At 50.8% G+C, this 25583-nt stretch overlaps 5 protein-coding genes across 12 annotated transcripts in view; 1 reads left to right on the plus strand and 4 right to left on the minus strand.

The window, feature by feature from the left end:
* rbfox2 (RNA binding fox-1 homolog 2) overlaps positions 1–5202 on the minus strand; it is a 23071-nt gene extending 17869 nt beyond the window's left edge. For 3 of the 5 annotated variants that reach the window (XR_003891460.1, XM_029850275.1, XM_029850276.1), the window contains exons 1-2: positions 4065–5202; positions 507–554 (exon numbers count right to left, since the gene is read on the minus strand). Coding sequence is in view for 4 of the 5 variants with exons in the window: in XM_029850275.1 (XP_029706135.1) it covers positions 507–554; positions 4065–4307 (291 nt within the window). In the remaining variant the exon portion in view is untranslated. The remainder of the gene's footprint in view (positions 1–506; positions 555–4064) is intronic. The other 2 variants (XM_029850274.1, XM_029850277.1) reach the window with 2 other exon arrangements.
* Positions 5203–6489: 1287 nt separating this feature from the next.
* LOC105418457 (uncharacterized) lies at positions 6490–13037 on the minus strand. Of its 2 annotated transcripts, none has more exons than XM_011617950.2 (18): positions 12712–13037; positions 12478–12609; positions 12218–12336; positions 11991–12150; positions 11499–11611; positions 10682–11435; positions 10277–10401; positions 9535–9769; positions 9232–9359; positions 9063–9159; positions 8840–8962; positions 8497–8669; positions 8293–8390; positions 8094–8221; positions 7693–7873; positions 7449–7590; positions 6827–6903; positions 6490–6654 (listed from the first exon to the last, which is right to left on the minus strand). In XM_011617950.2, the coding sequence occupies exons 1-18, from the start codon at positions 12968–12970 to the stop codon at positions 6633–6635; spliced, it is 3066 nt and encodes a 1021-aa protein (XP_011616252.2). In that variant the 5' UTR covers positions 12971–13037; the 3' UTR covers positions 6490–6632. The 2 variants fall into 2 exon arrangements, with proteins under 2 accessions (XP_011616252.2, XP_011616251.2); XM_011617949.2 differs by having other exon boundaries at positions 6490–6657.
* Positions 13038–13915: 878 nt separating this feature from the next.
* On the plus strand, positions 13916–16870 carry emp1 (epithelial membrane protein 1). 3 transcript variants are annotated; one of them, XM_011617953.2, is made up of 5 exons: positions 13916–14074; positions 15098–15188; positions 15294–15393; positions 15481–15621; positions 15756–16870. In XM_011617953.2, the coding sequence occupies exons 2-5, from the start codon at positions 15114–15116 to the stop codon at positions 15914–15916; spliced, it is 477 nt and encodes a 158-aa protein (XP_011616255.1). In that variant the 5' UTR covers positions 13916–14074; positions 15098–15113; the 3' UTR covers positions 15917–16870. The 3 variants fall into 3 exon arrangements, with proteins under 3 accessions (XP_011616255.1, XP_011616254.1, XP_003976955.1); XM_011617952.2 differs by lacking the exon at positions 13916–14074 and adding an exon at positions 14174–14388; XM_003976906.3 differs by lacking the exon at positions 13916–14074 and adding an exon at positions 14182–14357.
* On the minus strand, positions 16673–20340 carry LOC101077820 (factor VIII intron 22 protein-like). Its single transcript, XM_003976904.3, has 12 exons — positions 19831–20340; positions 19560–19606; positions 19402–19474; positions 18928–19087; positions 18766–18834; positions 18558–18678; positions 18400–18492; positions 18155–18219; positions 17732–17813; positions 17563–17609; positions 17382–17437; positions 16673–17298 (listed from the first exon to the last, which is right to left on the minus strand). The coding sequence occupies exons 1-12, from the start codon at positions 19887–19889 to the stop codon at positions 17217–17219; spliced, it is 954 nt and encodes a 317-aa protein (XP_003976953.1). The 5' UTR covers positions 19890–20340; the 3' UTR covers positions 16673–17216.
* Positions 20341–21038: 698 nt separating this feature from the next.
* LOC115253183 (factor VIII intron 22 protein-like) lies at positions 21039–25019 on the minus strand. Its single transcript, XM_029850305.1, has 12 exons — positions 24411–25019; positions 24140–24186; positions 23982–24054; positions 23508–23667; positions 23346–23414; positions 23138–23258; positions 22980–23072; positions 22735–22799; positions 22312–22393; positions 22143–22189; positions 21962–22017; positions 21039–21878 (listed from the first exon to the last, which is right to left on the minus strand). The coding sequence occupies exons 1-12, from the start codon at positions 24467–24469 to the stop codon at positions 21797–21799; spliced, it is 954 nt and encodes a 317-aa protein (XP_029706165.1). The 5' UTR covers positions 24470–25019; the 3' UTR covers positions 21039–21796.
* Positions 25020–25583: the final 564 nt, after the last annotated feature.

Genomic DNA, 25583 nt, shown 5'->3' on the forward strand with positions numbered 1-25583 from the left:
TGGAGGACTAACCCCCAGTAGTGGAGGACTAACCCCCAGTAGTGGAGGACTACCCGCAGTAGTGGAGGACTAACCCCCAGTAGTGGAGGACTAACCCCCCAGTAGTGGAGGACTAACCGGTCTAATGCTCCATCTCTGCTGTGCTAAGAACCTCCAAAGGTGGTTCAGATAAACCAGATTAACAGATAAAGCAGCATAATCCAGGTTATCTGGGGGGGGGGGGGGGGGATTATGGACAGAGCATGAGGATGGAAACAGGATTAACCAGGGATTAACCACCTAAACTAGTCTAATCCCAGGGATTAACCACATAAACTAGTCTAATTACAACGAGCTGGCTAACGCACAAATACAGTCACCTGAAACAGATGTTTGGAATCCTGCTGATCACCACTGACACCATTTCAATGCATAAACAACAACAACATCAATAAATAAATAAACAAATAACAACACAAATAAATACATAAATAATTGGAGTTTTCCTCCATCATGTGCGTCCTCACCTGACTGTGGGAGGGGTAACCATGGTAGAGGGTGAGCGGGTCGTTGTTCTGAAAGGAGAGCAGAGTTTAGGACAGACCAAAAACAGAGGGGGGGGGGGGCACAGCTAGAGCTAATCTATAGAACCAAAAACAGAGGGGGGGGGGGCACAGCTAGAGCTAATCTATAGAACCAAAAACAGAGGGGGGCGTACAGCTAGAGCTAATCTATAGAACCAAAAACAGAGGGGGGGGGGGCACAGCTAGAGCTAATCTATAGAACCAAAAACAGAGGGGGGGGGCGTACAGCTAGAGCCTTTCCATGCTGAAAAGCTGCAGTTTGCGTGAGCCCCCCTTCCCCCCCCCCCCCACTCAGCGGCGCCACTTTGAGAGCTGGAGGCTCTAAATAATAAAGGAGCTCTTAGAAGCCGGAACATGAATAAAGCATAAACCTGATTCTACAGAAGCCGAAGACACAAAGTGGAAGAAGATCTAAACAGGGGGGGGGGGGGGTTGATGGGCCTGAACGCTGCGTCAGAGCGAGGGGGGGTCAAACATCTGGAATTCATATTTGCAAGGATCTGAGGGAGGAGCCAACACTGGGGGGGGGGGGGGGGGGGGGTAACGGAGAGACGGGGGGCAAAGATAATGACTCAGACACCAGTGGAGTCATGTGATTCATTTCCTCAGGAGCAGAGAGGAACGAGCCCCCCCCATCTCAGGCAAACAAAACGGGTTGGGCGGCGTTTTCTGTGACACAAACCAGGTGCAGCTGTGTCCCGACCAAGGTGGGGGGGCTACAGGCTGCAGGGGGGGGGGGCTGCAGGGGGAGGACGGGGGGAAATTAATGGCTGATTTCAAGTCAACAGATGGCAGATGGGGGGGGGGGGCGAGGTGGTGGAGGGTCGGGGGGATGAATGGCCTCTCTCCTTCACGCCATCCGCTCATCTTTCACGGATGAACCCTGCCCCCCCCCAAAGAAGGCAGCGACTGCTGAGTGGCGCCTCCTCACAGGCCCCGTCGCTCAGGTGGAGGCGCCACTCCGGCGCCACCATGTGAAGTGGACTCCGGCTTGTTCCTCACATGCCTCCGACATTCCGCAGCACGCCGACACCACGGCGTCGGGAGACTTCGGAATCACCTCACCCGCCCCCGGGTCACGACAGGAACCGTCAATCCGCCATCAGCGAGAAAATCTGTCCAACAGTCACCGCTGCTCGGATCCCAGAATTCCCTGCTCCTGATTGGACGGACCGGAATTTGCATCTCATTATCCGCGGCTGGGCCTGATTGCGTAACCTCATTATGTCAAAATCGCGGCGCTGATAATCCGGGCCGCTACCAGAACATCCGGAACGTCCATTGGACCTCAGAGGGTTTCATCCTGGGAATGTTCCCTGGATCATCCCATGTCGTGATCGGAGCATTTTGGAGGTCCAACGACATCGCCGAGATCCGACTGACTCCTCGGTGTAAATACTGCGACGTGTTCCGGCGCCGGCCCGTATTCCTGGTTCGCTCTTACATCACAGGTAGAAAATTCCCAGATTAATAGTGAAACGTTCCGTGTGATTTAAGGAGCGAACACGCCACACCAGCGTCTCCAGGACGGAGCACCAGTCAGATAGGAAGGAACGCCGGACGCTTCCCTCTCTGCTGATTCCAGGTCTTGGGATGAGAGTTAAGCAGCAGGCCCACGTTAACCTTCCCAGTCATTTATCGTGGCTTCCGTCGCCCCAGGAAAGACCTTATTAGGAGAGCGCGCCCCCATTACGGAGCGCGCCAACGGGAGACGGGCACGCCGGCCCCCTCTCCCTGGGAGTGCACGTGGGACACGCCGCCCAGCAGCTTCCTTTTCCTTTGGAATCCACGTGGGACGTGCACGAGGCGAGCAGCCATTAGCGTGAGTGCGGTCGATGCCGCCGGTGTTCTGCTGTTAGCGGAGCATCCGTGTGTCCGACGGCACCGGGGGAGACGTGCGCTGAGACCCCGCCCCCACGCCGCCGACGCCATCAGACCCGGATGGAAAGAGAGAAGAGCCAAATGGTGCTGGTGTCGTCATTAGGCTCATTTGGCTGGACCGTCACCACGGCCACACCCCATTCTGGGATGAGCTCCGGATCAGAGTTCAACTCCTGAGGCCACGCCAGCAATAAAGGCTCCTTTAGGGACGGGGGGGGGGGGGGACGGCGTTCCAAAGAGCCAGAGTTCTCCTCACATTTTCCATCTTGAAGATTAGCTCGGCAGACGGAGGGCTCTGGATTACAAGCAGGAAAATTAAACATCACCCTATTTCCATCCGGAATCCGAATGTATTAAACCAAATCTGGGTGGTTGCTGCAGCTGGGGGGGGGGGGGGGGGGGGGGGGGGGGGGGCGTAGGCTACAGCATCATGGAATAACAGGCCCGAGGACCCTCAAGCCTGCACTTTTGTGGGTTTATGGAGCTGGGAATGGTGAAACCAGCTGTTATTTTCCAGTCAGAAAACATTTCTCCATTCCTGCTCGTCTGGCCGTCAAATACAGGAGCCAGGAATAATCCGGGGGGGGGGGGCGGAAACCGGAGCATCTTCTCTTCAGAAACGCAACCGCGTTTCAACTGCAAAGGAAAACAACCCCGTACGTGCACGTAACGTTCATGTGCGTCGGGATGCACGAGCGTTCCATAAATCCTGACTTGGATAAGGATCACAGGATCAGTGTGGCCCCCTCCAGTCGGAGATGTGATCCCATTAGATGGAAACAAAGCCTCTTTACTGCCAGTGATAGGGCAAATCTGTTCCTGCACCACCGCCGAGGGGGAGGGGAGGGGAGGGGGGAGGGGGCACCCCCCCCCTCATTTCCGGACTGTCCAGCCGGCTCACGGTCGATACATTTTAGGGGCAGAAGTTATTGATCTGCATTCCCTCTCAGCCCCACATGCACGCACTCCCCCCCGCCCCCCCCCCGAGCGCTCAGCAGCCATTAAGCTGCTTCCAACGGGCCACTTCTCCTCCACTTCTCCTCCTTCCATCGCTCCGTCTCATCCCATGTGATCCCCAATGACTCCTCCTCATCTGCTATATTAACAGATTTTGGACCAATTTGGGATCTCGTTGATGGAGAAAACAGCAACTTGATTCCAATGACAAAGGCAAGATCCTGATCCTGGAGGAGTCCACCGGCCCTGAGCAGGTGAAAGGGTTGAATCTCCAGGACAGACCCGCCTCGGCCACATGCCCCCCCCTAACCCCACACACACACACACACACACGCACACACACACGAGCGGAGTCAGGTCCAAACAGCAACATCAACATTGGGAGAAGCTCCCGTTTGTTTCCATCCCAGCGGGACGCCTCATCAGCGACACAGCACTTCTCCAATTGCCTCTTAGATTACACACGCACGTCTAAATTACTGCATGTTTAGCCAGTGTAGTGTTGTGAAGGACTGTGCTGGGGGGGCTAAATCTAAGTGCAGGCGCCTTGTGCAGCAGATCCGAGGATGTCATCAGATCACAACACAAAGGCCCCGCTGCGCCACGCTCCCACTACTGTATATGGAGGAGAAAACGGGACCCCCTCCCCCCCCATTGACCAACCTCGCCGAGTCCTCCCGAACCGTCGATGCGGGGACGCTTGCACTCTGCCCCGGCCGTGTCCACCAGAGTGGCCGCCGCCTGTCCGTCGGGCTCCGGGTCTCCACGCTTCATGCCCCGCACGACCGCGGGAGCACCGCCCGCGCTGGGGTGCACTCCGGTCATGGTGTCCAGCTCTCGCTCCCGGTCCAGGAGACCCCGGGACACAGGCACCATGATGGATGCAACGTCGGTCGACATTAACATTTAAAAATCTTCTTTTGTCTCTTGTCTTGGTCGAAATGGGCTGCTAATTAATTTAAAAAAAAAAAAAAAAAACCCAAAGCCGACCCAAAAACTATCTGGTCGGGTGCACCTTTGTGCTCGAAGCCAGCCGGGGGTTCTTTTCTACCCGGCTAAAAGGATCTCTCTCGCTCTCCACTGGGCCCCTTCCACCTCCGGAGAGCCCGTGTGTCTGGAAACGTCGCGGCTACCTGAATAAGGACCGCGAGCCGACCGTGGATCTACTGAAATCCAGGCAGGAGCGCACCTCGGTCCCCCGCCTTCACTGGATCTCTTTTCCTGCGGGCTTGCACAAAAGGCCTACGTGGTCTCCGATCATAACAAACCTCTTAAATAAAAGGCCGAGCAAAACAATGGCTCCCGAGCAGAACCTACCGCCCGATTCCCATTTGCCCTCGGCGTTTTGTCTTCACTGCGCGGAGCAGACGTGCGTTTTAAGAGCACATTAACATCCTAGCGCGACCTCAAGACGAAGGAAACCTCTCCAACATGTCTTCCCGGTCGCCCTTTTCCTCTCCTGCCTATTAGCCGCAGACTGAGCGGAGGTTCACCAAAGTCGAGCCTCGTCAGGAGCTCTCTGACCCCCCCATGTTGCTCCGCAAATTCTGCGTAAAACCAAAAGACGGACAAAAACCAGCGGACACTGCGGAGGGGCTGCGGTCTTTCCTTCTCCCTCTCTCTCTCTCTCCTGCCTTTTTTCTCTCCTTTCTTCGCGTTCCCGGTGTGATCTCGAAGCGTGTTGCAGAAAGGAAACTGTCCCCTTTCCCTCCTCCTACTCTCCTGCTCTAGTCCTTCCCCCCTCCTGTCTTCCGCTCCGGCTCAACGCAAACAGCCACGCAGCCTGCAAATGCGCGCAGTGTGCCGCAGTGCTTCCATACATCTCACCGATAGGTGTGTGTGTGTGTGTGTGTGTGTGTGTTGGGGGGGGGGGGGGGGGGGGGCTGCCTGCTCGTGAAACAACCGTGTTCTCATGACGTGATCAAACCCATAAAATCAGGCGATTCTTTCCACTGGGGGATCTATTTAATCATTCCCCGCCGGCGGTAGAGGGGGGGGGGCTTCGCCGAGAAGTGGTTTTTGACAGGATTCATTCCGAACTCATGACACAGGCAACATGCGGGCCAAGGGCTCCGCACCAGAAGCAGCCGTGAGTCACGCAGCGCGCCGCTGCAGCATTCCCATCGCTTGGATGACACCCAGTGGCCGAAGGCTCCCAGGGCGGCGATGACTTTAAAAGGCAACAGCAGCGGCTCCACGCTCCTCCCGGGAGCGCGGGACCCGTTTAAATGAGCTCGGCTTTAGCTTTAGACTGGAGCAAATCTACATATTTAGAGCCGAGAAACCTTTATTCCTGTACTTTAAACGCCCTTCGCTGCACAGTTTGCGTGCACGGAGAGTTCTGATGAATCTGCAGTTATTAGTTATAATTTCATTTTGCTGATGTGGCCTCTTAAGTGCAAAAATATGTCGAGGACCACGTGACTTTAGGTACAGATATTTGGATTGGACCCTGGTCAGGACTGTTCGCAACACTTCAGAAATGCTGAAGAATCCATCAGAAACCTAAACTCCTCATGTGGTTGAAGGCTCTAAAATGTCAGCTACTGCAGGAAAAATATATATTTTCTTACTATTTTATCAAACTGGGGCATAAACCATGCATTTCCATTAGAGACTCGGGATCATTTCATCGGACTTTAAGATGCAACAGACTGATGCAGGTGTGTCAACAGGATGAAATGGACTTCCTGTCTCCCCTCCGTCCATCACTGGCTCCACGTTTGACTCCGATACGTTTACTCCTGTATCGGGGACGTGAGGACACATTATTCCAGAAAATAGCCCGAGCCTTCTCGGAGTAGTGGAACGTCTCTTTACCTTCAGCCCAGCCTGAGACAGGGAAACAGGAGCCGATGGTCGTGTTAACGGCTCATTCTCCACTAATGTGTTTTCAGAAAAAACAGCCTCTAAATGCATCTGATGTAATTTGTCATTTCAGCTTAGATAAACTGGCAAAATAAGATTTAAGCAGTCCAACAGGCCTAAATATTCATGTGCTCGAGGCTCCCTCCCACCTTTTAAGAGGCTGCACTTCCTGCTGTAAAAGCACACACACACACACACACACACACACACACACACCTCCTCAGAGGGCTTCAGAAGTTTTTATTTGACATTGGTCATCAGCAATCTGGAAACGAGGAGGTGTCGTTTAGAGGTGGGACGACGTTTTGCTCTGGAGCCGAGGAAAAGCAAATGGCTGACCAGGCCGTCGTCGTCGGCAACGTCTCAAAATCCTCCCGCTCCCCAACTGCTAAACATGGAACGGATCACTCTTGATTAATATTTCAGACCTCCTCATGATAAAAACATTATTCTGCTGTCGTACGAAGCAGAACGACTCCTCCCCCGGGCATTAAGTGGGTTCACGTCCAGCGTTTCCACCCAGAGTTCAGGGGCGTGACGGCGCCCACGTTCCTTACCGTTGCTGGCCAAAGCACCCCTCCATGCAGGGTCCGTCACGCCTGGAGCAGACCTCAGTGGAGCACATGAAGTAAATCTGGGGACATTTCAGAAGATGCTTTTCACTGCGACGTCCAGCTGCGGCTGACAGATTCGGCATGAACGTGCACGTTTCAACAGGCCCCTCCCAGCCACGTCTGGAGGCTGCAGTCGGGATGTGATTCCCAGATACTGCAGCGTTCCCATTGTCTCGGCCTCCACATACCACTGGCGTCTCCGTTTATGCTAACAGTAACTGTCAGGAGCTTCTTCGTCTGCACAGCTCACAGATGACCTGCAGCTTCTAAACGCCTTGCTACCGCTTCATGATGATAGAAGTTTCACACAGAACCAGATACGGGCCGCCACAGCGGCGCCTCAGCTGAGACCTGTGCCTTTAACATTGGAAGGGATTAACCCGTTTCTGCACGAGCTCAAAATGACCCGAACCATCGTGAAGTCTTTTTGTCCAACAGATAAACAGATGTGAAACTATGGTCACCCACGGGTGAACATTGTCACCTTTGAGGACAAGCGTCAATCAGTTTGTCTTGTGTACATTTGGCAAACATGCAGGAACCTTCCATAACAGGAAGTCCTTACCTCCTCTTCCTGGTTCCCGACTTCAGCGTCCTGAAGGAACTGAAAGGTGTTAATTGTGAAGCGTCGGACGTGACCCTGAGATGGTGGCGGAGGCTCTAACAGCACCGACCGCTGTGGGCCTGGGTCCAAGGGATTGGGACACCTAGGGTGGAACATTAAAGTCACCCAAAAACGCCACATTTTCACAGTTTCAATACTTTGTTCTCTTCATTTGCCACAGCGGAAGCTCTGAAGAGCACTATACCCGTTGTAAAGAAGAATCCACACAGCATTCCCAGACCTTGGATAGGCCACACAGTAGTGCACCAGGAGCACCACGGTGGTGTCCGAGTTGTTGAGCAACCGGAGCTCCAAGTAGAGGGGTTTCCCCAGCAGTTTCTGCAGGGGCCGGTGATACTGAGGGTAATAGCTGCTGTACTGGGCATCTGAGATGAGCAGCCATGAACACAGGTGAGCAATAGAATGGAGAACTTGGGAGGAATATAGGGAGGCATGAACTTGACCAACATTTCAATTCCATCGTTACTGCATGAAGAACAATACGTTTATGGCGTCATTTCTATCTTACTTTATCTACTTCGGCCCAATGAAATGAATAAATCTCTTATCAAATAAGTTGCTCGTATAGATGTGAGAAGAACGTACCTTTGGCGATCCGGAGTTGAACACCAAACACTCCAAGCCCACTGACTGCAGAGCCCAAAGATGGAGTTTTAACCATGTAGCTCACACTGGGGACGGTGTCTAGAAGATACCTGCACTCCACCAACAGCCTGACAACACTCCAACATTGTACTGCAAGTCCATTTTATCACCACATTTTAAATGTCTAACGAGCTCCGACCTGAATGGAGAATCTCGCGTTATTGTGCCGTAGCTGAGGTTGAGAGTCTGGACCATGTTGAAGATCTCCACCATGTAGATTAAGGTCTTCCCCACCACCTGCCATGGCAGGAAACAGATGTTTAGTTAGAGCTTTGCTGTGGATCGTAGAGCATTAGTTTAGCTGAGGCTAATCTACAGCTAGCAACGCTAAACAGCAGCTTACTACTTTTTGTGCCCCGCATCCATCCATGGGGATCTTGAACAAAGCGTAGTCAGAAGTCACTCTTTCAGGTTTGCAGGTGGAATTCCCCAGAGTGAAAAGCATGGCAGGGGAAAGGGGGGGGTCCACGAGGGCAGCGGGCACGGAGAAAACAAAGTGCTGGTCAAGCGTGCATGCTGGAAGAAGACAATCAGAGCTTTGTGAAGGTCAGAGGAATGAAAGGTCAGCTCTCAGGTCATCCCTATAAGGCCCATAAAGCTGCCCTGTCACAATCCAGCAGATGAACCTGTGTTTGTGGCAAAGATGCCCCCCCGTACCAGCCGAGGGGTCTGAACATGGAGCTTACCATCCATGGAGTAGTAGCAGGTGGGGGCCTGGACGCTGAAGCAGCACCCCTTGGAGAGACACTGGGGCTTAGTTACAGAGCCTGGGCCACAGGGGAGACGCTGTTTGCTGGGCAGGTGGCACTCTGAGGGACAGCGGGACAAATGTCAGCGGCACTGCTGAAATATCTGAATGGCTTCGATAAATTATGGCCTTTGAGGGGCGGCGGCAGGAAATCCATCTACCTTTTCTAGGCTCAGGGATGAGGACAGGGCAGGAGAATCTGTTCTCTTGTCTCCCAGCCTCTGTCACGTAGCCAACGACGATGCTGTACCTTTGGCCCTTTACAGAGGTGTCACATGTTACACAGGTGAACAACGCACAAGTAGAAAAAACCAAAGCCCAAGTCCTTGCCTGCTCGCTCATGTGACAACGCAGGTGCAACTGGAATCTCAGCTGAATTTTGCCATGTTTGTTTCTCCTTACGGAGTACCCACAGTCCTTCGGGGCATCCCGGAGTTTGACCTGGTTTCCTTTGATGTCTGTCAGGACACACAGAACCTGCTGAAGTGTTGCCCAGCCAAAACCAGACCCACAGCCCCCATCGTCCCCGTCCCCACCCGGCTGGGTGCCAGCGTGGCCCCGTACGACAGCGTTCAAGCTCGCGCAGAGATGATGGCAACCACACGTGCACAGCCAGCATATTTACGCACAAACCTTTAACATAAATGCCAGAGATGGCTCCAGCAGGAAGTTCCACAGCCATCTGATGGGAGGAGCATAACACTTTCGGGACAACAGGTGGGCTGACGCCAGTGGTGCTTGGCGGTCTGGGCGACGGCGCCGCTGGGACGGGTGCAGGGGTTCCATGAGGGCATTGCACCTCCAAAACCTCATAGGCTCCCACAGAAAGGTCCAAATACCTCAGGAGTAAGGAGATGGTTGTGGAATTCTGCAGAAAGACGTAGAAAAAAGTCCCCCTGAAGCAGCGAAGCACTTCGAGGGCTCCAAAGGGAGGTCGCAGAACATTCCTACCGGAGGACCAAACTCCACCCAGAGGAAGCGCGTGCAGCTACTGCAGATGGGATTAAGCGCACGAAAATGTGCCACTTGTTGGGAAAACTGCTCATCTGTGCTCAATTCACGAGGCTTTTCCCCTTAATTGACTGCAGTTATGAAATAAATCTGCTGCTGCTCGTTAGCTAGAGGAGTCGGAAGCTTTGCAAAACGGCATAAAACAGTGACGTTGCGCAACATTATTGACCTCCGCCTCCTCAAACCGTCATTAGCGAGGTCGGTTGTTCTGCTCCTGTCTGTAAACGTCCCAACACAAACACAGCAGAGCTGATCTGGATTAGCAATGTTTCACTCAGCATTTCAGGCAGACTGCTTTTGAAGTACGTAGCACAGCAAGGAGACGTTTACAGCCGTTACCTGTAGACAGGTAATAGGGTCTCACCTTGGTTTCACTCTGGCAGGCAGGAAGAGGAGAGTAAAAGATCACCCCAGGATCCTGAGCTGCCTTAATCTTATAGTTACAGTGTGGAGGAAGCTCCGACAGCGAGCGCCATCTCTGCGTAAAGTCTGATGTAAACAGAACAAATGTTACTGACATTTGATAAACCACCAAGTTTACAAGAAATAAAAGACATTTCTCTGCTTTTTTACCACCATTAGTATTTGAATATAAAAGCTAACATACATTTTCCAACAACATGCAGGACACCTAAAAGAAGCGGAGCCGCATTGAGACACGTTTCGGAACCATCTCACGTTACGACGGATGTGTGGGACTGGAGGAACATGCGTTTCTCAGCAGGAGAAGCAGAAACCAAATCCCAGACAACTTGGGTCAAGCACTGACCTCTGACCTGGATAGAAACAGGGATGGCAAAGGGCAGGAAGACGGTCACATTCTCCATCCGACACTTGACACTGGGAACCCTGAGAGTGCCCGTCGTCGGGCCAGAGGCTGCAGAACTTGTGGTGGGCTGAGTTGTAGCAGGCGGGGTGGTGGCCGTGGCAACAGGCCACGGCCCTGGGGGGTAGAGGGGCTGGTAGAGCGGGTCGTAGTAGGAATAGTAACCACAAATGGATTCAGTGTACGGCGGGCAGGTCAGCTGGGGAACGTCTGCTTTTGGAGGCTCTGAGGTAGCAGCAGGGGGCGAAGCTGTCGGGGGAAGGTGGTAGAAAGGGCTGAAAAGGGGCAGAAGATAAACGGGAACCTCTGGAATTGGCCCTGGGAAGGAGGGAGCCTGGACCAGCAGAGGATGCTGGTAATGAGGATATTCTGGGTGCTCTCCTGGAGATGGGGGCCCAATCAGAGAGGAAAGCTGTGTCAGCTGCTGCAGGGAGAGCGGGGGCCCAGGGGGGCTGTCAGGAGTCAAATGAGGAGCATGGACAGTCTGCAGGCCAGGTGGATAGACAGGGGGAAGCTGGAGATAGTAGAAACCAGAATAAGGGCCGTAGTCAGGAAACGGAGCAACGTGTCCCTGGATCTGGGGTGGATGGGTCGGAGCATGGCCGGGTGGTACCAGGCCGTCCGGGTAGGGGTACAGTTCTGGACAGATGAAGACGTATTCTTGACCGTCCTTAATAAAGCGCAGCTGAAGACCACCCTGCAACACAGAAGACGCCGTCAGACCAGCAGCCGGTCGCCACAAACGCCCCAATGAACGTACGTCAAGAGTGAGGCAAGGAGCAGAGTAGGAGATGAAGAGGGTCAGCTGTCCAAGGTCGGAGGACACGATCTGTCCACACTGCTCAGAGACGAACGGGACCCAGGCTCCGTTCACTGGAACACACAGGACGTTTTACACGTGAAAAATCACATTTGATTCATTCAGGATGTTTGCCATCAAGTCACAACCTAAATGTTTTAATATTCTACATTTAAAACCTAAAATACACATTTATAGATTCCTGCTGTATTAAAATACAGCGATGCAGACATCAATTAGCCATTTAACTATTAATGAATTAATCATAGTTAAACAGTGCAACAGATCAGGTGGACGAATGTCGGATTTATTCTAAGAAATCAGGTCACACTTGGGATCATTTCACTACAATAAAATCCCTTTAATAGTTGTAAAACGGGCTCTAAATGCTCCACTACATCAATGCAAATGTTCATATTCCTCCAACATCCAATAGTGGGTTGTGTAACGCACCCGTCGCTCTCATGTCGGGCTGCTGCCCCTCGACCTGGACGGCCATGCCGTAGGTCGAGCAGAAGACCGAGGGGGACGGGGAGGGGGCAGGAGTGTGCACGGGGCACAGCAGCTTCAGCGGGTCGCCCGACCACAGCAGGGGCAGCACGTAGCTGCCGTTCTGAGGACAGAGAGACGGGTGACCTGGGCGGCCCAGCCAGCAGGTGGCGCTCCACCGGCCCGCCTACCTCCTGTCTGATGTAACAGGCATCGTAGGGCATCATCAACTGGACATCGTCCCAGGACGGCTTCACCGAGTAGCCACAGTAGGGAGGCAACTGGAGAGGGGAGATGGGGGGAGCTCCATCTGGCAAAGAAAGAGTTCAACGGCTGATGCCACAGAGAGACGATTCACCTCGTTGGGTCCGTTTATTGGGACAGTCACATGATCCGAGGATGGACAAAGCCTTTCAGTCCAGGAGGCCTTTGGGCAGCTCAAGGCTCTTACCTCTGTCCACCAACAGGTAGGAGAAGATCTCTCCAGAGGCCGTGAAGGTCATGGCATCGTCCTCACACAGCAACGAGGGACTCGTGGTCACCAGCGCAGGGAACGGTGGAGCCACCACCGTTCCCTGAAAGCCTGAAGCACGTGTGGGGAACTTTCACTACACAAACCAACCACCTACTTTTCTTTAAAAATCCTTTCCTTCTCCCCAGTTTAATGCTAAGAGGTTCCTCTGACCTGTGAAGTCCGCCTGTTCTCCATCTGCAGAGTTGGGAGCTGAGGCCCGCGGCCGCCTGCTGAGACCAGCGGTCCAGGTTCGGTTGTCAACGGTCCAAGCGTTCCCGTCCGGCTCCAGATGCCGGTTGTCTGCTGTGATTCTGTCCGCGCTTCCGTCCCGATGCCACAAACTTACCGAATGAGAGGTTCGAAACAACTGAAGATAAACGACGACCGCAAATATCAGCGGAGAGTTTTCTCTTCTCATTTTGCCGGACATTGTCGGGTTGTTGGCTCGTTAATTGATCTCCTCCACGTGGGAGATCAATTAACGGCAATCGAGAAGGAACCAATCAAAAGCTGCAAGCTGGAGGGCGTGGACACCGGCCCCGGCCGCGGAGCCCCTCTGGGGGGACCGATGGGATCCGTTTATCGGACTGTCGTTAAAGCTCAAGTCCAACCCTTTAAACGCTTTAATTCTGAACTGAACTCCACCTGAGCTCGTATTATTAGGCGCCACCTTCTCTTTGCACGACTGGAATATTATAGATGGAATATATATATATTATAGATGGAATATATATATATTATAGATGGAATATATATATATTATAGATGGAAAATAAGGATGTGGAGAATCCATGTGAAATAATTGGATAAAGCATCAGATAATGGCTTCACGCTCGTTTTCAGCCTGTCTGCCGGGACAGAAGAGTTCCTCAGAAACCACTTTTATTCTCAGCATCTTATTAAAAACAGCGACACATTAATAATTCTGCAGCCGTTGCACGGTTTAGTGCTGGTTCCGATTGGCCTCGTTTACTGACTAAAGTCAGTCACGCTGACAAACACGCGGCTTTAAAACGAAGCAGCTTTTTAACAAGCAATGTTTCATGTTCAAACCAAAGTTCCATCAGTTCTGAAGGGAGAGCTCATCTGACCCGGGGATCCATGCGACCAGCACCGGAAAGAAGAGCTCGTTAGGCGTGAAGCTCAGCATAGAACTTAATTAGACATTTGAGAATCAAGAGACACGAATTCATCATAGATGATAACAAAGAAACAGGAAAAATGGAGTTTATGTTGGAATAGTTTTGATTCCCAGCGGGTAGAACATCTGGCATCGCCTCTGATGCAGGTAGAGTTGATTAGAGAAGGAAAACCTTCTGTTTGGTGATGCCCCTTAATCTGCTTTAATGGATAACTCCCTTTAAAGAGTCACAAACTCTGCACCAGGTGCGGCGGAAGCGCGTTTCGTGAGGTGTTGGCGTCTCTGGACAAAGATCAGCAACATTCCCGGGACCAGCAACGTTCCCGGGAACCAACGCAGAGTAAATGGGAATGGCGACACATCTGAAAGGAAAGGGTTTAAAGAGGAAGCCAGGTGGGGCTCTGAGGCGGTTGCGGCCCGTCTTCACGCCGCTCGACGCGCCGCCCGCGCGCATGAAACGGGAAACCTGACGCGTCTCTGGAGCCGCGTTGAGGGGGACATTTTTTAAAACTTTCTGGGTGGGGCTTGGTGTGAGAGGAAAGAGAGGCAATCGAGAGGGAAAACAGTGTCGTGTGTTTGCGGGATTCAAAGCTGGGTGGGTCCACGGCGCTTCACATTCCCAGTAACTCCCGGGCCGTGCGGTAAAGTGCGTTAAAGTGCGTTAAAGCGCCTTCAGGTAGGCTCAGCTCTGCTTCCCACTTCCGAAGGTTCGTCTTCACTGCATGCCTGTTGCTCTCTTCCTAGACTTTTCCCAGTCTTTCTGAAAGGTCGCTTTAGTTTTCGGGAGGGGGCTCTGAGGAATCGAGAGGATGTGGCTGCGCGCACAAAAACGCACGCGCCGAAACTCGAAACTTCCAAGTGGCTCCAAAGTGCTGCGTTAAAGCCAAACCAGTCTTTACATCTCTGGGTTTCAGGTGAAAGCGTTTTCGGCCGGGGGGCCGCGCTTTTTTCCTCGTTGACTTCTCTGCCCCGTGTTTGTGCGCGTGACCGTGCACGCGTGCGTATTACAGCGCAGCGCCCATTTGGGAAATGCCCAAAACAACTGCGCCTTTCTTGTCTGCAGAAAGGCCCGAAGCGGTGGAAAAGTGAGCCATTATGTCGCCGCCAGGAATGGTGGGGACATGTGAAGCTCCAGATTAGAGCGCGTGCGCGCGTTTGACTGTGCGGATGAATCTGTGTGACAGCAGTTCCATGAGATTCAAAAATGCGTGCGTGAGAGGCTGGCGGGACGTGTGGAGGCTTGCAGGCGGGAGGCTCGACAACTTTGTCGGTGCTTTTCCCTTTTCTGCCTGAGACAGTATTCATGTGGAGGTGCCCGTGCGCGCGCGTGTGTGTTTTAGTGCTTCTTAACTCCGAGTTACATAACAAATGTGCGTGGAAATTAAAGAATGGTGCGTGTCCTTCCCTCTCCTGCAGTTTCCCAAAAGCCACAATGTTGATTCTGGCTGGAATCGTCGTCCTGCACGTCAGCACCATCGTCCTGCTGCTGGTGGCCACCATCGACAACGTAAGTGGGACAGCAGGGAATTCTGTTGGGATTTAGCCCCGGGGGAAACGTCAGTGACGTCATAACGCGAGGTGTCCTGTGCTGTGACGACTCTGTGTGTCTCAGGCTTGGTGGACCTCTGACACGGTGTCCACGGACCTGTGGGGCCGGTGGGAGCTGCAGAGTTCGGTGTGGCATTACACCAACCTGAAGAACTACCCCGAGGGTAAAACCCTGCTGCCCTCCCCCCGTTTATCACCGCTTCAGACGCACCGACCCGACCTGCGATGAGCGTTCTTCCTGTTCTTTGCAGAGTACCTCCAGGCCATCCAGGCCACCTCCGTCCTGGCGTGCGTCTTCGCCATCCTGGCCTTGTTTGTGTTCGTGGCCCAGCTGTTCACCCTGCCCAACGGCCAGAGGTTCACCTTCACCGGCATCCTGCAGTTCCTGTCATGTAAGTTACACGGAGGCAAAGCAGCAGCCTGGTTCCTTCCTTCCTTTCCTTCCCTCCTTTACTGTGGAGGTGTGATGGGTGCACGAGAGCAGCGTGCACGTCTGCAGAGGTGGTGACGCTGCCCTGTCCCGCAGGCCTGTGCATCATGATCGCCGCCTCCATCTACACGGCCGAGCTTCACGTCCGTGACGCCGCCGGCGGCTACGGGCACTGCTACATCCTGGCCTGGGTCTCCTTCGTTTTCTCCTTCATCTTGGCCATCACCTACCTCGTCCTGCGAAAGAAGAGCGAGTGAGCGGGGGGGCGAGTGACGCCGCCTCCAGCTGCGATTTGGGATGGTGAATAAGGTTCATTCTAAATTATGAGAAAGAAAATGCTAAGAAGAGCCATTTGTTTGTATTTCCCTACATTTTTTTATTTTATCAAAATGGTTCATTAATTAACAATAGTTAATGATGCAAAGTCAAACTTTTAAGAAAAAAGGTCACTGAAAAGAATATCGTGGACGAGTTTGTGTCTGCAGGTTAAGAGGATTTATCGTTGTGACCCGTTCAGACCAGGACGGGTTGAACCATCAACCTCGTCACTAACGGACTTGACTAATGTAACTAATGTTCATTAATGAACCCCACTGGTGTCATTATAGTTGAGCTATTATACGTGTCCAGCTATACGCTGTGGAGAGCCTGTAAACGAGTTCTGACCCCACAAACTGCCGACATTATATCTGGAATCTTCACCAGCTCCGTCTGTTAGCAGATATTTCCAGGAACGAGTTCGTGCAGACACAGAATTATAAAGGTCAGTTGTTAAAATATTCGTTTTCTGTTCCAAACATTCCAAAGAGGTGGATTTAATTGATGATGTAGAACATGTGCAGGATCAGCAGAGGGGCGACAGCTGCCTGTTGTGTGGAGGTACGGCCAGGTGGAGAAGCTCGTCACATTTATCAGGAAAAACAAGCTCAACTTAGGTTTCAAGCATTTAGCAACATTTTAGAATCCAAATATATCACAACATTTATCTATCACACGGTAGCCTTGATATTTTTGTAACATTTTGTATTATTTTGTGGTGTTTAACATGTCTGATTGTGTTTGTAGTTGGCTGCTATCGTTAGAACAGCGTGTAGGAGTACAGCTGAAGAGAACGCCGCTGTTCCTCTTGACCATATTTCAGAACTATGCAGTAGTTTGCAAAGAAATTGGAGATGAAGCCATATCATTTATTAATAAAACTAATCACCCCACCCCTGTTTCAGCTGTGTAATTACTGTGCCCAACATGCAAATACACCACTGATACCATCGCTCTCTGGAGCCTGGCGAGCCATTTGTGTTAGCATTCCTTTACAGGTCATGTGATCCCAAAGCCACGTGGGGAATCACCAAACAAACAACTTCACGTGAGCAAGAGCCCAGCACGAGAAATTCCACTTCACATTCACAAGATTACAAACTTAGTTAAAGGAGTCATCATTTTCCACCAGGTGCAACAAAACCCAGCGATTGTGGAGGTCCTACAACAGACCTGGTTAGGGTTAGGGTCGGGAACGTTCCCGACTAAAGAGGAGGAGGAATATACACCCGAGCTGGGCTAGATGCCCTGTCCCGACGGCGTGATGCGCTCCTGCACCACCAGGTGGAGAAGATGATTCTGCTCAGCAGTCAGAAAAGGCCTGGAGGAGGAACAAAAGCATCATCCGAATGGAAAATTCCGATAAGGAAGACATGGACGACATGAACGTGTCTGCTCGCTCACCACAGCTCTGTCTGGAGAGACTTCAGGGACTCTGTGTCTTTCTCCTGGCACGCCATCTAAAACGCACATTTTCATCACCAAATATGAACGAAGCTCCAAATCCCACCAAAGTGAAGAGAGGATGCTTCCAACAGCATAAACCCCAGGATCTCTGCGGCTGAAGGATCAGGATGGAACTCACCACCACTGACTGCAGCAGCAGGAAAACGTTGTCAGGCAGGACGGTCTCTGCAGGAGAGGACAAGAGCTCAGCTCAGACGCCGGAGCTGCAGGAGACCGGCCACCGCCGAGCACTTTCCATGCAGAGAGAACGGCGCGTGGCAAGCGTGCGCTCGTTCAGGAGCACTCACCTTGGCTGTGAGGGTCGAACGACTCCCAGGCGTATCTCTCCAGGGTCTGAGCGTGTTCTGGCAGGAGCTTCTGGGGCGGAGGCTGTGCAGGAACCAGCAGGAGTTGGGCCGTGACAGCAGGCAGGAATGAGAAGCACATGACCTCCATTATGGACAGGTATGATCCACGCACGTGCACACACACACACACACACGTGCACACAGCCTTTAGAGCTTTCTGTAAATAGGGCCATTGGCATTTTCGTGTTATCCTCATTATTATTTAAAACCTTCTCACGTTGCTTCTGCAGGTTGTTCATATTTTAACTGCTGTTATTTGTTGACCTTCAAAAGAGTCCCGACGGTCCAGTTAGCGTCGTAATTTGGAAGGACGGTTTACAACCCCTGTGTCTTTCAGACCCACAGAAGAAGAAGCTTTGATACCTCAAGCAGCATCAGCAGCAGAACTCTGGAAATCTCACATTTTGCCACAATGTCCAGAAATGCCCCTTTAAAACAAAACAACAACATTAAAGGGGAGAAGAAAGGTCATTTCCTGGTCCTCACATGAGCCCTGACATAACAACATTTCAGAGAGGTTTCCCTCTGAAGTGTTTGCGTTATGATGCCCGTTTATTGTCCCCAATGTGGGATCTGGGCCCGGTCTCCTGGCCGTCACGGCTCCTCACCCACTGGTGTGCTGGTGCCTGCTACCTGCAGTCCTTTCTCCTGACACAGCAGCTGCATGTCTGTAAACACTGACAGCGCACCATCGAAGTCCCCTGTGGAAGAAGAGCCACATCAGGCCCGTGTAACGCTGGACGCAGAAGCTTCGGGCCGCACTCACGGGTGAGGATTTTGCACGTGGCCATGTCCCCCATGGACAGCAGTGCCTCCGTGGGCGTTTGTGTCTGCAGCTCTGCAGCCCTCTGGTAGTGCACAATAGCTTCTCCTGGTCTGTTCATCTCCTGTTGACAACCAGGGGATCACCAAGTACAGAACCAGCATTACACGACTGTGGGGCACGATTGGGATTCTTCTGCTTCAGCTTTTACCTTGAGCGCGTTGCCCAGTTCCAGACAAAGGCTGGCCGCCATCACAGGCTGGTTCATCTCAATATAGACCTGCAGGCATCTATACATCAGCACTCTCCCGTCTTCCATAGCGTAATCCATGTTTTACAACAATAACCTACTACTTCATGTATATTTATGCACCTTGATAGCAAAACTGTAGCAGTTGAGAGCAGCCTGCAGGTGCTCATCGAAGCCCGGGGCCTGAAGGGCCCTGTTCTCCTTCTCAGATGAGAGGAAGAGGCGGGCAGCATCAGTTAAGGCCAGAGCTTCTCCAGGAGCATTAAAAAGAGTCTGCTCACACCTGCACTCAGGAAAGTAGACCATCAACTTCCTGTCAGCCAGTAAAACGAGCAGCAATAACCAAAAGAGGAAATAAGTGGCTTCACTTTGGAGAAAAAACCGACAGATACAACGTAGGGTTGTGAACAATTAACCACTTTCTTCCTTTCTGTAGTTGACTGAGCTGGAAACACGATTAAACTATATGCATTTCTTTTTACCATTACAAACAGTACCAATAAGGCAAAGGTTAACAAGAGGCGGACACATTTGTCAGCTCCTTTTTAAGAGTGAAAAGGTAATTAATTAATTGAAAGAACCCATCAGGTGACTCACCGAGCCATGGCCAGGTTACAGAAGGCAGCATACTGAAGCCAGTCCTGCTGCTTCAGCTCCTTTGCTAACTGGCCTGAATCAGGACGATCCAAAAGTAATAGATTACAATAAAGTAGCGGAAGTGTGTGCGACGGGCTGCAGAGCTGGCGGCCACTTACCGAACTGCTCACTCGCCTCTGCAACATTAGGCTTGCGGAGAAACCGCCTGGAAGGAAACAGGAGCTTTATATCAAAGTTCTGCATCTATGTATGAAATTATACCGCGATCATAACAAATTACACTACTGGCAACACTGACAGTTACATGCTAACTGTTAGCTTAACCTAGCCAGAATCTGCTGCTATTTATAATGGCATCACTATCAACTAGCGTCTTGCAAAGTGCTACATTTACTTATCTTTATGTCTGAAGATAGAATGAAGCCTTACTTTTTAAGTTTATTTGATACGGCTCTGTATCTGGCAAGAAAATCCCCATCCGCAGCCATGGTCACTGCAGGACAATCACGCAAACAAAAACCGGAAGTCCAGATCCAGTGATGTGATTGGCTGGAGGAGCTGAGAACTCACCATTTCATTGGATAATGCTTCTAAAAAGGCGGGACTAAAGGCAAATTCATGACGCGCTGCTATGTGATTTTTGTTAGTGAAATAAGCATTAGAGTTCAATCTAACCCACAGATCTATGGGAATAAGTAAGACATTTTAAATTAGCAGAGTCACTTAGTTTAAACGAAAGACGATTCAAGAGACTTTACAGGTGGCATGTTTGTTGTTGGTCTGAGTATTTCAGAAAATGCTGATCTACTAGGATCTATGGTTTAGTGAGAATGGTGTGAAAAAGAGAAAGCAGCAGTTATGTGGAAGAAAATGTTTTGGTGATGTGAGAGGTCAGACATGAATGGCTAAACCTGTTTGAGATAATAGAGACGCAACACTCACGCAGTCAACTACCCATTACCTCCAAGCAATGCAGAACACGTCCGTGACGCCGCCGGCGGCTACGGGCACTGCTACATCCTGGCCTGGGTCTCCTTCGTTTTCTCCTTCATCTTGGCCATCACCTACCTCGTCCTGCGAAAGAAGAGCGAGTGAGCGGGGGGGCGAGTGACGCCGCCTCCAGCTGCGATTTGGGATGGTGAATAAGGTTCATTCTAAATTATGAGAAAGAAAATGCTAAGAAGAGCCATTTGTTTGTATTTCCCTACATTTTTTTATTTTATCAAAATGGTTCATTAATTAACAATAGTTAATGATGCAAAGTCAAACTTTTAAGAAAAAAGGTCACTGAAAAGAATATCGTGGACGAGTTTGTGTCTGCAGGTTAAGAGGATTTATCGTTGTGACCCGTTCAGACCAGGACGGGTTGAACCATCAACCTCGTCACTAACGGACTTGACTAATGTAACTAATGTTCATTAATGAACCCCACTGGTGTCATTATAGTTGAGCTATTATACGTGTCCAGCTATACGCTGTGGAGAGCCTGTAAACGAGTTCTGACCCCACAAACTGCCGACATTATATCTGGAATCTTCACCAGCTCCGTCTGTTAGCAGATATTTCCAGGAACGAGTTCGTGCAGACACAGAATTATAAAGGTCAGTTGTTAAAATATTCGTTTTCTGTTCCAAACATTCCAAAGAGGTGGATTTAATTGATGATGTAGAACATGTGCAGGATCAGCAGAGGGGCGACAGCTGCCTGTTGTGTGGAGGTACGGCCAGGTGGAGAAGCTCGTCACATTTATCAGGAAAAACAAGCTCAACTTAGGTTTCAAGCATTTAGCAACATTTTAGAATCCAAATATATCACAACATTTATCTATCACACGGTAGCCTTGATATTTTTGTAACATTTTGTATTATTTTGTGGTGTTTAACATGTCTGATTGTGTTTGTAGTTGGCTGCTATCGTTAGAACAGCGTGTAGGAGTACAGCTGAAGAGAACGCCGCTGTTCCTCTTGACCATATTTCAGAACTATGCAGTAGTTTGCAAAGAAATTGGAGATGAAGCCATATCATTTATTAATAAAACTAATCACCCCACCCCTGTTTCAGCTGTGTAATTACTGTGCCCAACATGCAAATACACCACTGATACCATCGCTCTCTGGAGCCTGGCGAGCCATTTGTGTTAGCATTCCTTTACAGGTCATGTGATCCCAAAGCCACGTGGGGAATCACCAAACAAACAACTTCACGTGAGCAAGAGCCCAGCACGAGAAATTCCACTTCACATTCACAAGATTACAAACTTAGTTAAAGGAGTCATCATTTTCCACCAGGTGCAACAAAACCCAGCGATTGTGGAGGTCCTACAACAGACCTGGTTAGGGTTAGGGTCGGGAACGTTCCCGACTAAAGAGGAGGAGGAATATACACCCGAGCTGGGCTAGATGCCCTGTCCCGACGGCGTGATGCGCTCCTGCACCACCAGGTGGAGAAGATGATTCTGCTCAGCAGTCAGAAAAGGCCTGGAGGAGGAACAAAAGCATCATCCGAATGGAAAATTCCGATAAGGAAGACATGGACGACATGAACGTGTCTGCTCGCTCACCACAGCTCTGTCTGGAGAGACTTCAGGGACTCTGTGTCTTTCTCCTGGCACGCCATCTAAAACGCACATTTTCATCACCAAATATGAACGAAGCTCCAAATCCCACCAAAGTGAAGAGAGGATGCTTCCAACAGCATAAACCCCAGGATCTCTGCGGCTGAAGGATCAGGATGGAACTCACCACCACTGACTGCAGCAGCAGGAAAACGTTGTCAGGCAGGACGGTCTCTGCAGGAGAGGACAAGAGCTCAGCTCAGACGCCGGAGCTGCAGGAGACCGGCCACCGCCGAGCACTTTCCATGCAGAGAGAACGGCGCGTGGCAAGCGTGCGCTCGTTCAGGAGCACTCACCTTGGCTGTGAGGGTCGAACGACTCCCAGGCGTATCTCTCCAGGGTCTGAGCGTGTTCTGGCAGGAGCTTCTGGGGCGGAGGCTGTGCAGGAACCAGCAGGAGTTGGGCCGTGACAGCAGGCAGGAATGAGAAGCACATGACCTCCATTATGGACAGGTATGATCCACGCACGTGCACACACACACACACACACGTGCACACAGCCTTTAGAGCTTTCTGTAAATAGGGCCATTGGCATTTTCGTGTTATCCTCATTATTATTTAAAACCTTCTCACGTTGCTTCTGCAGGTTGTTCATATTTTAACTGCTGTTATTTGTTGACCTTCAAAAGAGTCCCGACGGTCCAGTTAGCGTCGTAATTTGGAAGGACGGTTTACAACCCCTGTGTCTTTCAGACCCACAGAAGAAGAAGCTTTGATACCTCAAGCAGCATCAGCAGCAGAACTCTGGAAATCTCACATTTTGCCACAATGTCCAGAAATGCCCCTTTAAAACAAAACAACAACATTAAAGGGGAGAAGAAAGGTCATTTCCTGGTCCTCACATGAGCCCTGACATAACAACATTTCAGAGAGGTTTCCCTCTGAAGTGTTTGCGTTATGATGCCCGTTTATTGTCCCCAATGTGGGATCTGGGCCCGGTCTCCTGGCCGTCACGGCTCCTCACCCACTGGTGTGCTGGTGCCTGCTACCTGCAGTCCTTTCTCCTGACACAGCAGCTGCATGTCTGTAAACACTGACAGCGCACCATCGAAGTCCCCTGTGGAAGAAGAGCCACATCAGGCCCGTGTAACGCTGGACGCAGAAGCTTCGGGCCGCACTCACGGGTGAGGATTTTGCACGTGGCCATGTCCCCCATGGACAGCAGTGCCTCCGTGGGCGTTTGTGTCTGCAGCTCTGCAGCCCTCTGGTAGTGCACAATAGCTTCTCCTGGTCTGTTCATCTCCTGTTGACAACCAGGGGATCACCAAGTACAGAACCAGCATTACACGACTGTGGGGCACGATTGGGATTCTTCTGCTTCAGCTTTTACCTTGAGCGCGTTGCCCAGTTCCAGACAAAGGCTGGCCGCCATCACAGGCTGGTTCATCTCAATATAGACCTGCAGGCATCTATACATCAGCACTCTCCCGTCTTCCATAGCGTAATCCATGTTTTACAACAATAACCTACTACTTCATGTATATTTATGCACCTTGATAGCAAAACTGTAGCAGTTGAGAGCAGCCTGCAGGTGCTCATCGAAGCCCGGGGCCTGAAGGGCCCTGTTCTCCTTCTCAGATGAGAGGAAGAGGCGGGCAGCATCAGTTAAGGCCAGAGCTTCTCCAGGAGCATTAAAAAGAGTCTGCTCACACCTGCACTCAGGAAAGTAGACCATCAACTTCCTGTCAGCCAGTAAAACGAGCAGCAATAACCAAAAGAGGAAATAAGTGGCTTCACTTTGGAGAAAAAACCGACAGATACAACGTAGGGTTGTGAACAATTAACCACTTTCTTCCTTTCTGTAGTTGACTGAGCTGGAAACACGATTAAACTATATGCATTTCTTTTTACCATTACAAACAGTACCAATAAGGCAAAGGTTAACAAGAGGCGGACACATTTGTCAGCTCCTTTTTAAGAGTGAAAAGGTAATTAATTAATTGAAAGAACCCATCAGGTGACTCACCGAGCCATGGCCAGGTTACAGAAGGCAGCATACTGAAGCCAGTCCTGCTGCTTCAGCTCCTTTGCTAACTGGCCTGAATCAGGACGATCCAAAAGTAATAGATTACAATAAAGTAGCGGAAGTGTGTGCGACGGGCTGCAGAGCTGGCGGCCACTTACCGAACTGCTCACTCGCCTCTGCAACATTAGGCTTGCGGAGAAACCGCCTGGAAGGAAACAGGAGCTTTATATCAAAGTTCTGCATCTATGTATGAAATTATACCGCGATCATAACAAATTACACTACTGGCAACACTGACAGTTACATGCTAACTGTTAGCTTAACCTAGCCAGAATCTGCTGCTATTTATAATGGCATCACTATCAACTAGCGTCTTGCAAAGTGCTACATTTACTTATCTTTATGTCTGAAGATAGAATGAAGCCTTACTTTTTAAGTTTATTTGATACGGCTCTGTATCTGGCAAGAAAATCCCCATCCGCAGCCATGGTCACTGCAGGACAATCACGCAAACAAAAACCGGAAGTCCAGATCCAGTGATGTGATTGGCTGGAGGAGCTGAGAACTCACCATTTCATTGGATAATGCTTCTAAAAAGGCGGGACTAAAGGCAAATTCATGACGCGCTGCTATGTGATTTTTGTTAGTGAAATAAGCATTAGAGTTCAATCTAACCCACAGATCTATGGGAATAAGTAAGACATTTTAAATTAGCAGAGTCACTTAGTTTAAACGAAAGACGATTCAAGAGACTTTACAGGTGGCATGTTTGTTGTTGGTCTGAGTATTTCAGAAAATGCTGATCTACTAGGATCTATGGTTTAGTGAGAATGGTGTGAAAAAGAGAAAGCAGCAGTTATGTGGAAGAAAATGTTTTGGTGATGTGAGAGGTCAGACATGAATGGCTAAACCTGTTTGAGATAATAGAGACGCAACACTCACGCAGTCAACTACCCATTACCTCCAAGCAATGCAGAACACCAGCTCTGAATGCACAACCCATGGAACCTCAAAGAAGATGGACTACAGCAGCAGAGCAGCAGCAGCAGCAGCAGCAGAGCATCATCAACAGTAGTGGTGGTACTAGTAGCAGCATCATCAACAGCAGCAGAGCATCAGCAGCAGCAGCAGAGGAGCAGAGCATCATCAACAGTAGTGGTGGTACTAGTAGCAGCAACAGTAACAGCAGCAGAGCATCATCAACAGCAGCAGAGGAGCAGAGCATCATCAACAGCAGCAGAGCATCAGCAGCAGCAGCAGAGCATCATCAACAGTAGTGGTGGTACTAGTAGCAGCATCATCAACAGCAGCAGAGCATCAGCAGCAGCAGCAGAGCATCATCAATAGTAGTGGTGGTACTAGTAGCAGCATCATCAACAGCAGCAGAGCATCAGCAGCAGCAGCAGAGGAGCAGAGCATCATCAACAGTAGTGGTGGTACTAGTAGCAGCAACAGTAACAGCAGCAGAGCATCAGCAGCAGAGGAGCAGAGCATCATCAACAGTAGTGGTGGTACTAGTAGCAGCAACAGTAACAGCAGCAGAGCATCAGCAGCAGAGGAGCAGAGCATCATCAATAGTAGTGGTGGTACTAGTAGCAGCAA

The sequence above is a fragment of the Takifugu rubripes genome, chromosome 17 (genome assembly GCF_901000725.2).
Source record: "Takifugu rubripes chromosome 17, fTakRub1.2, whole genome shotgun sequence".
NCBI lineage: Eukaryota > Metazoa > Chordata > Actinopteri > Tetraodontiformes > Tetraodontidae > Takifugu > Takifugu rubripes.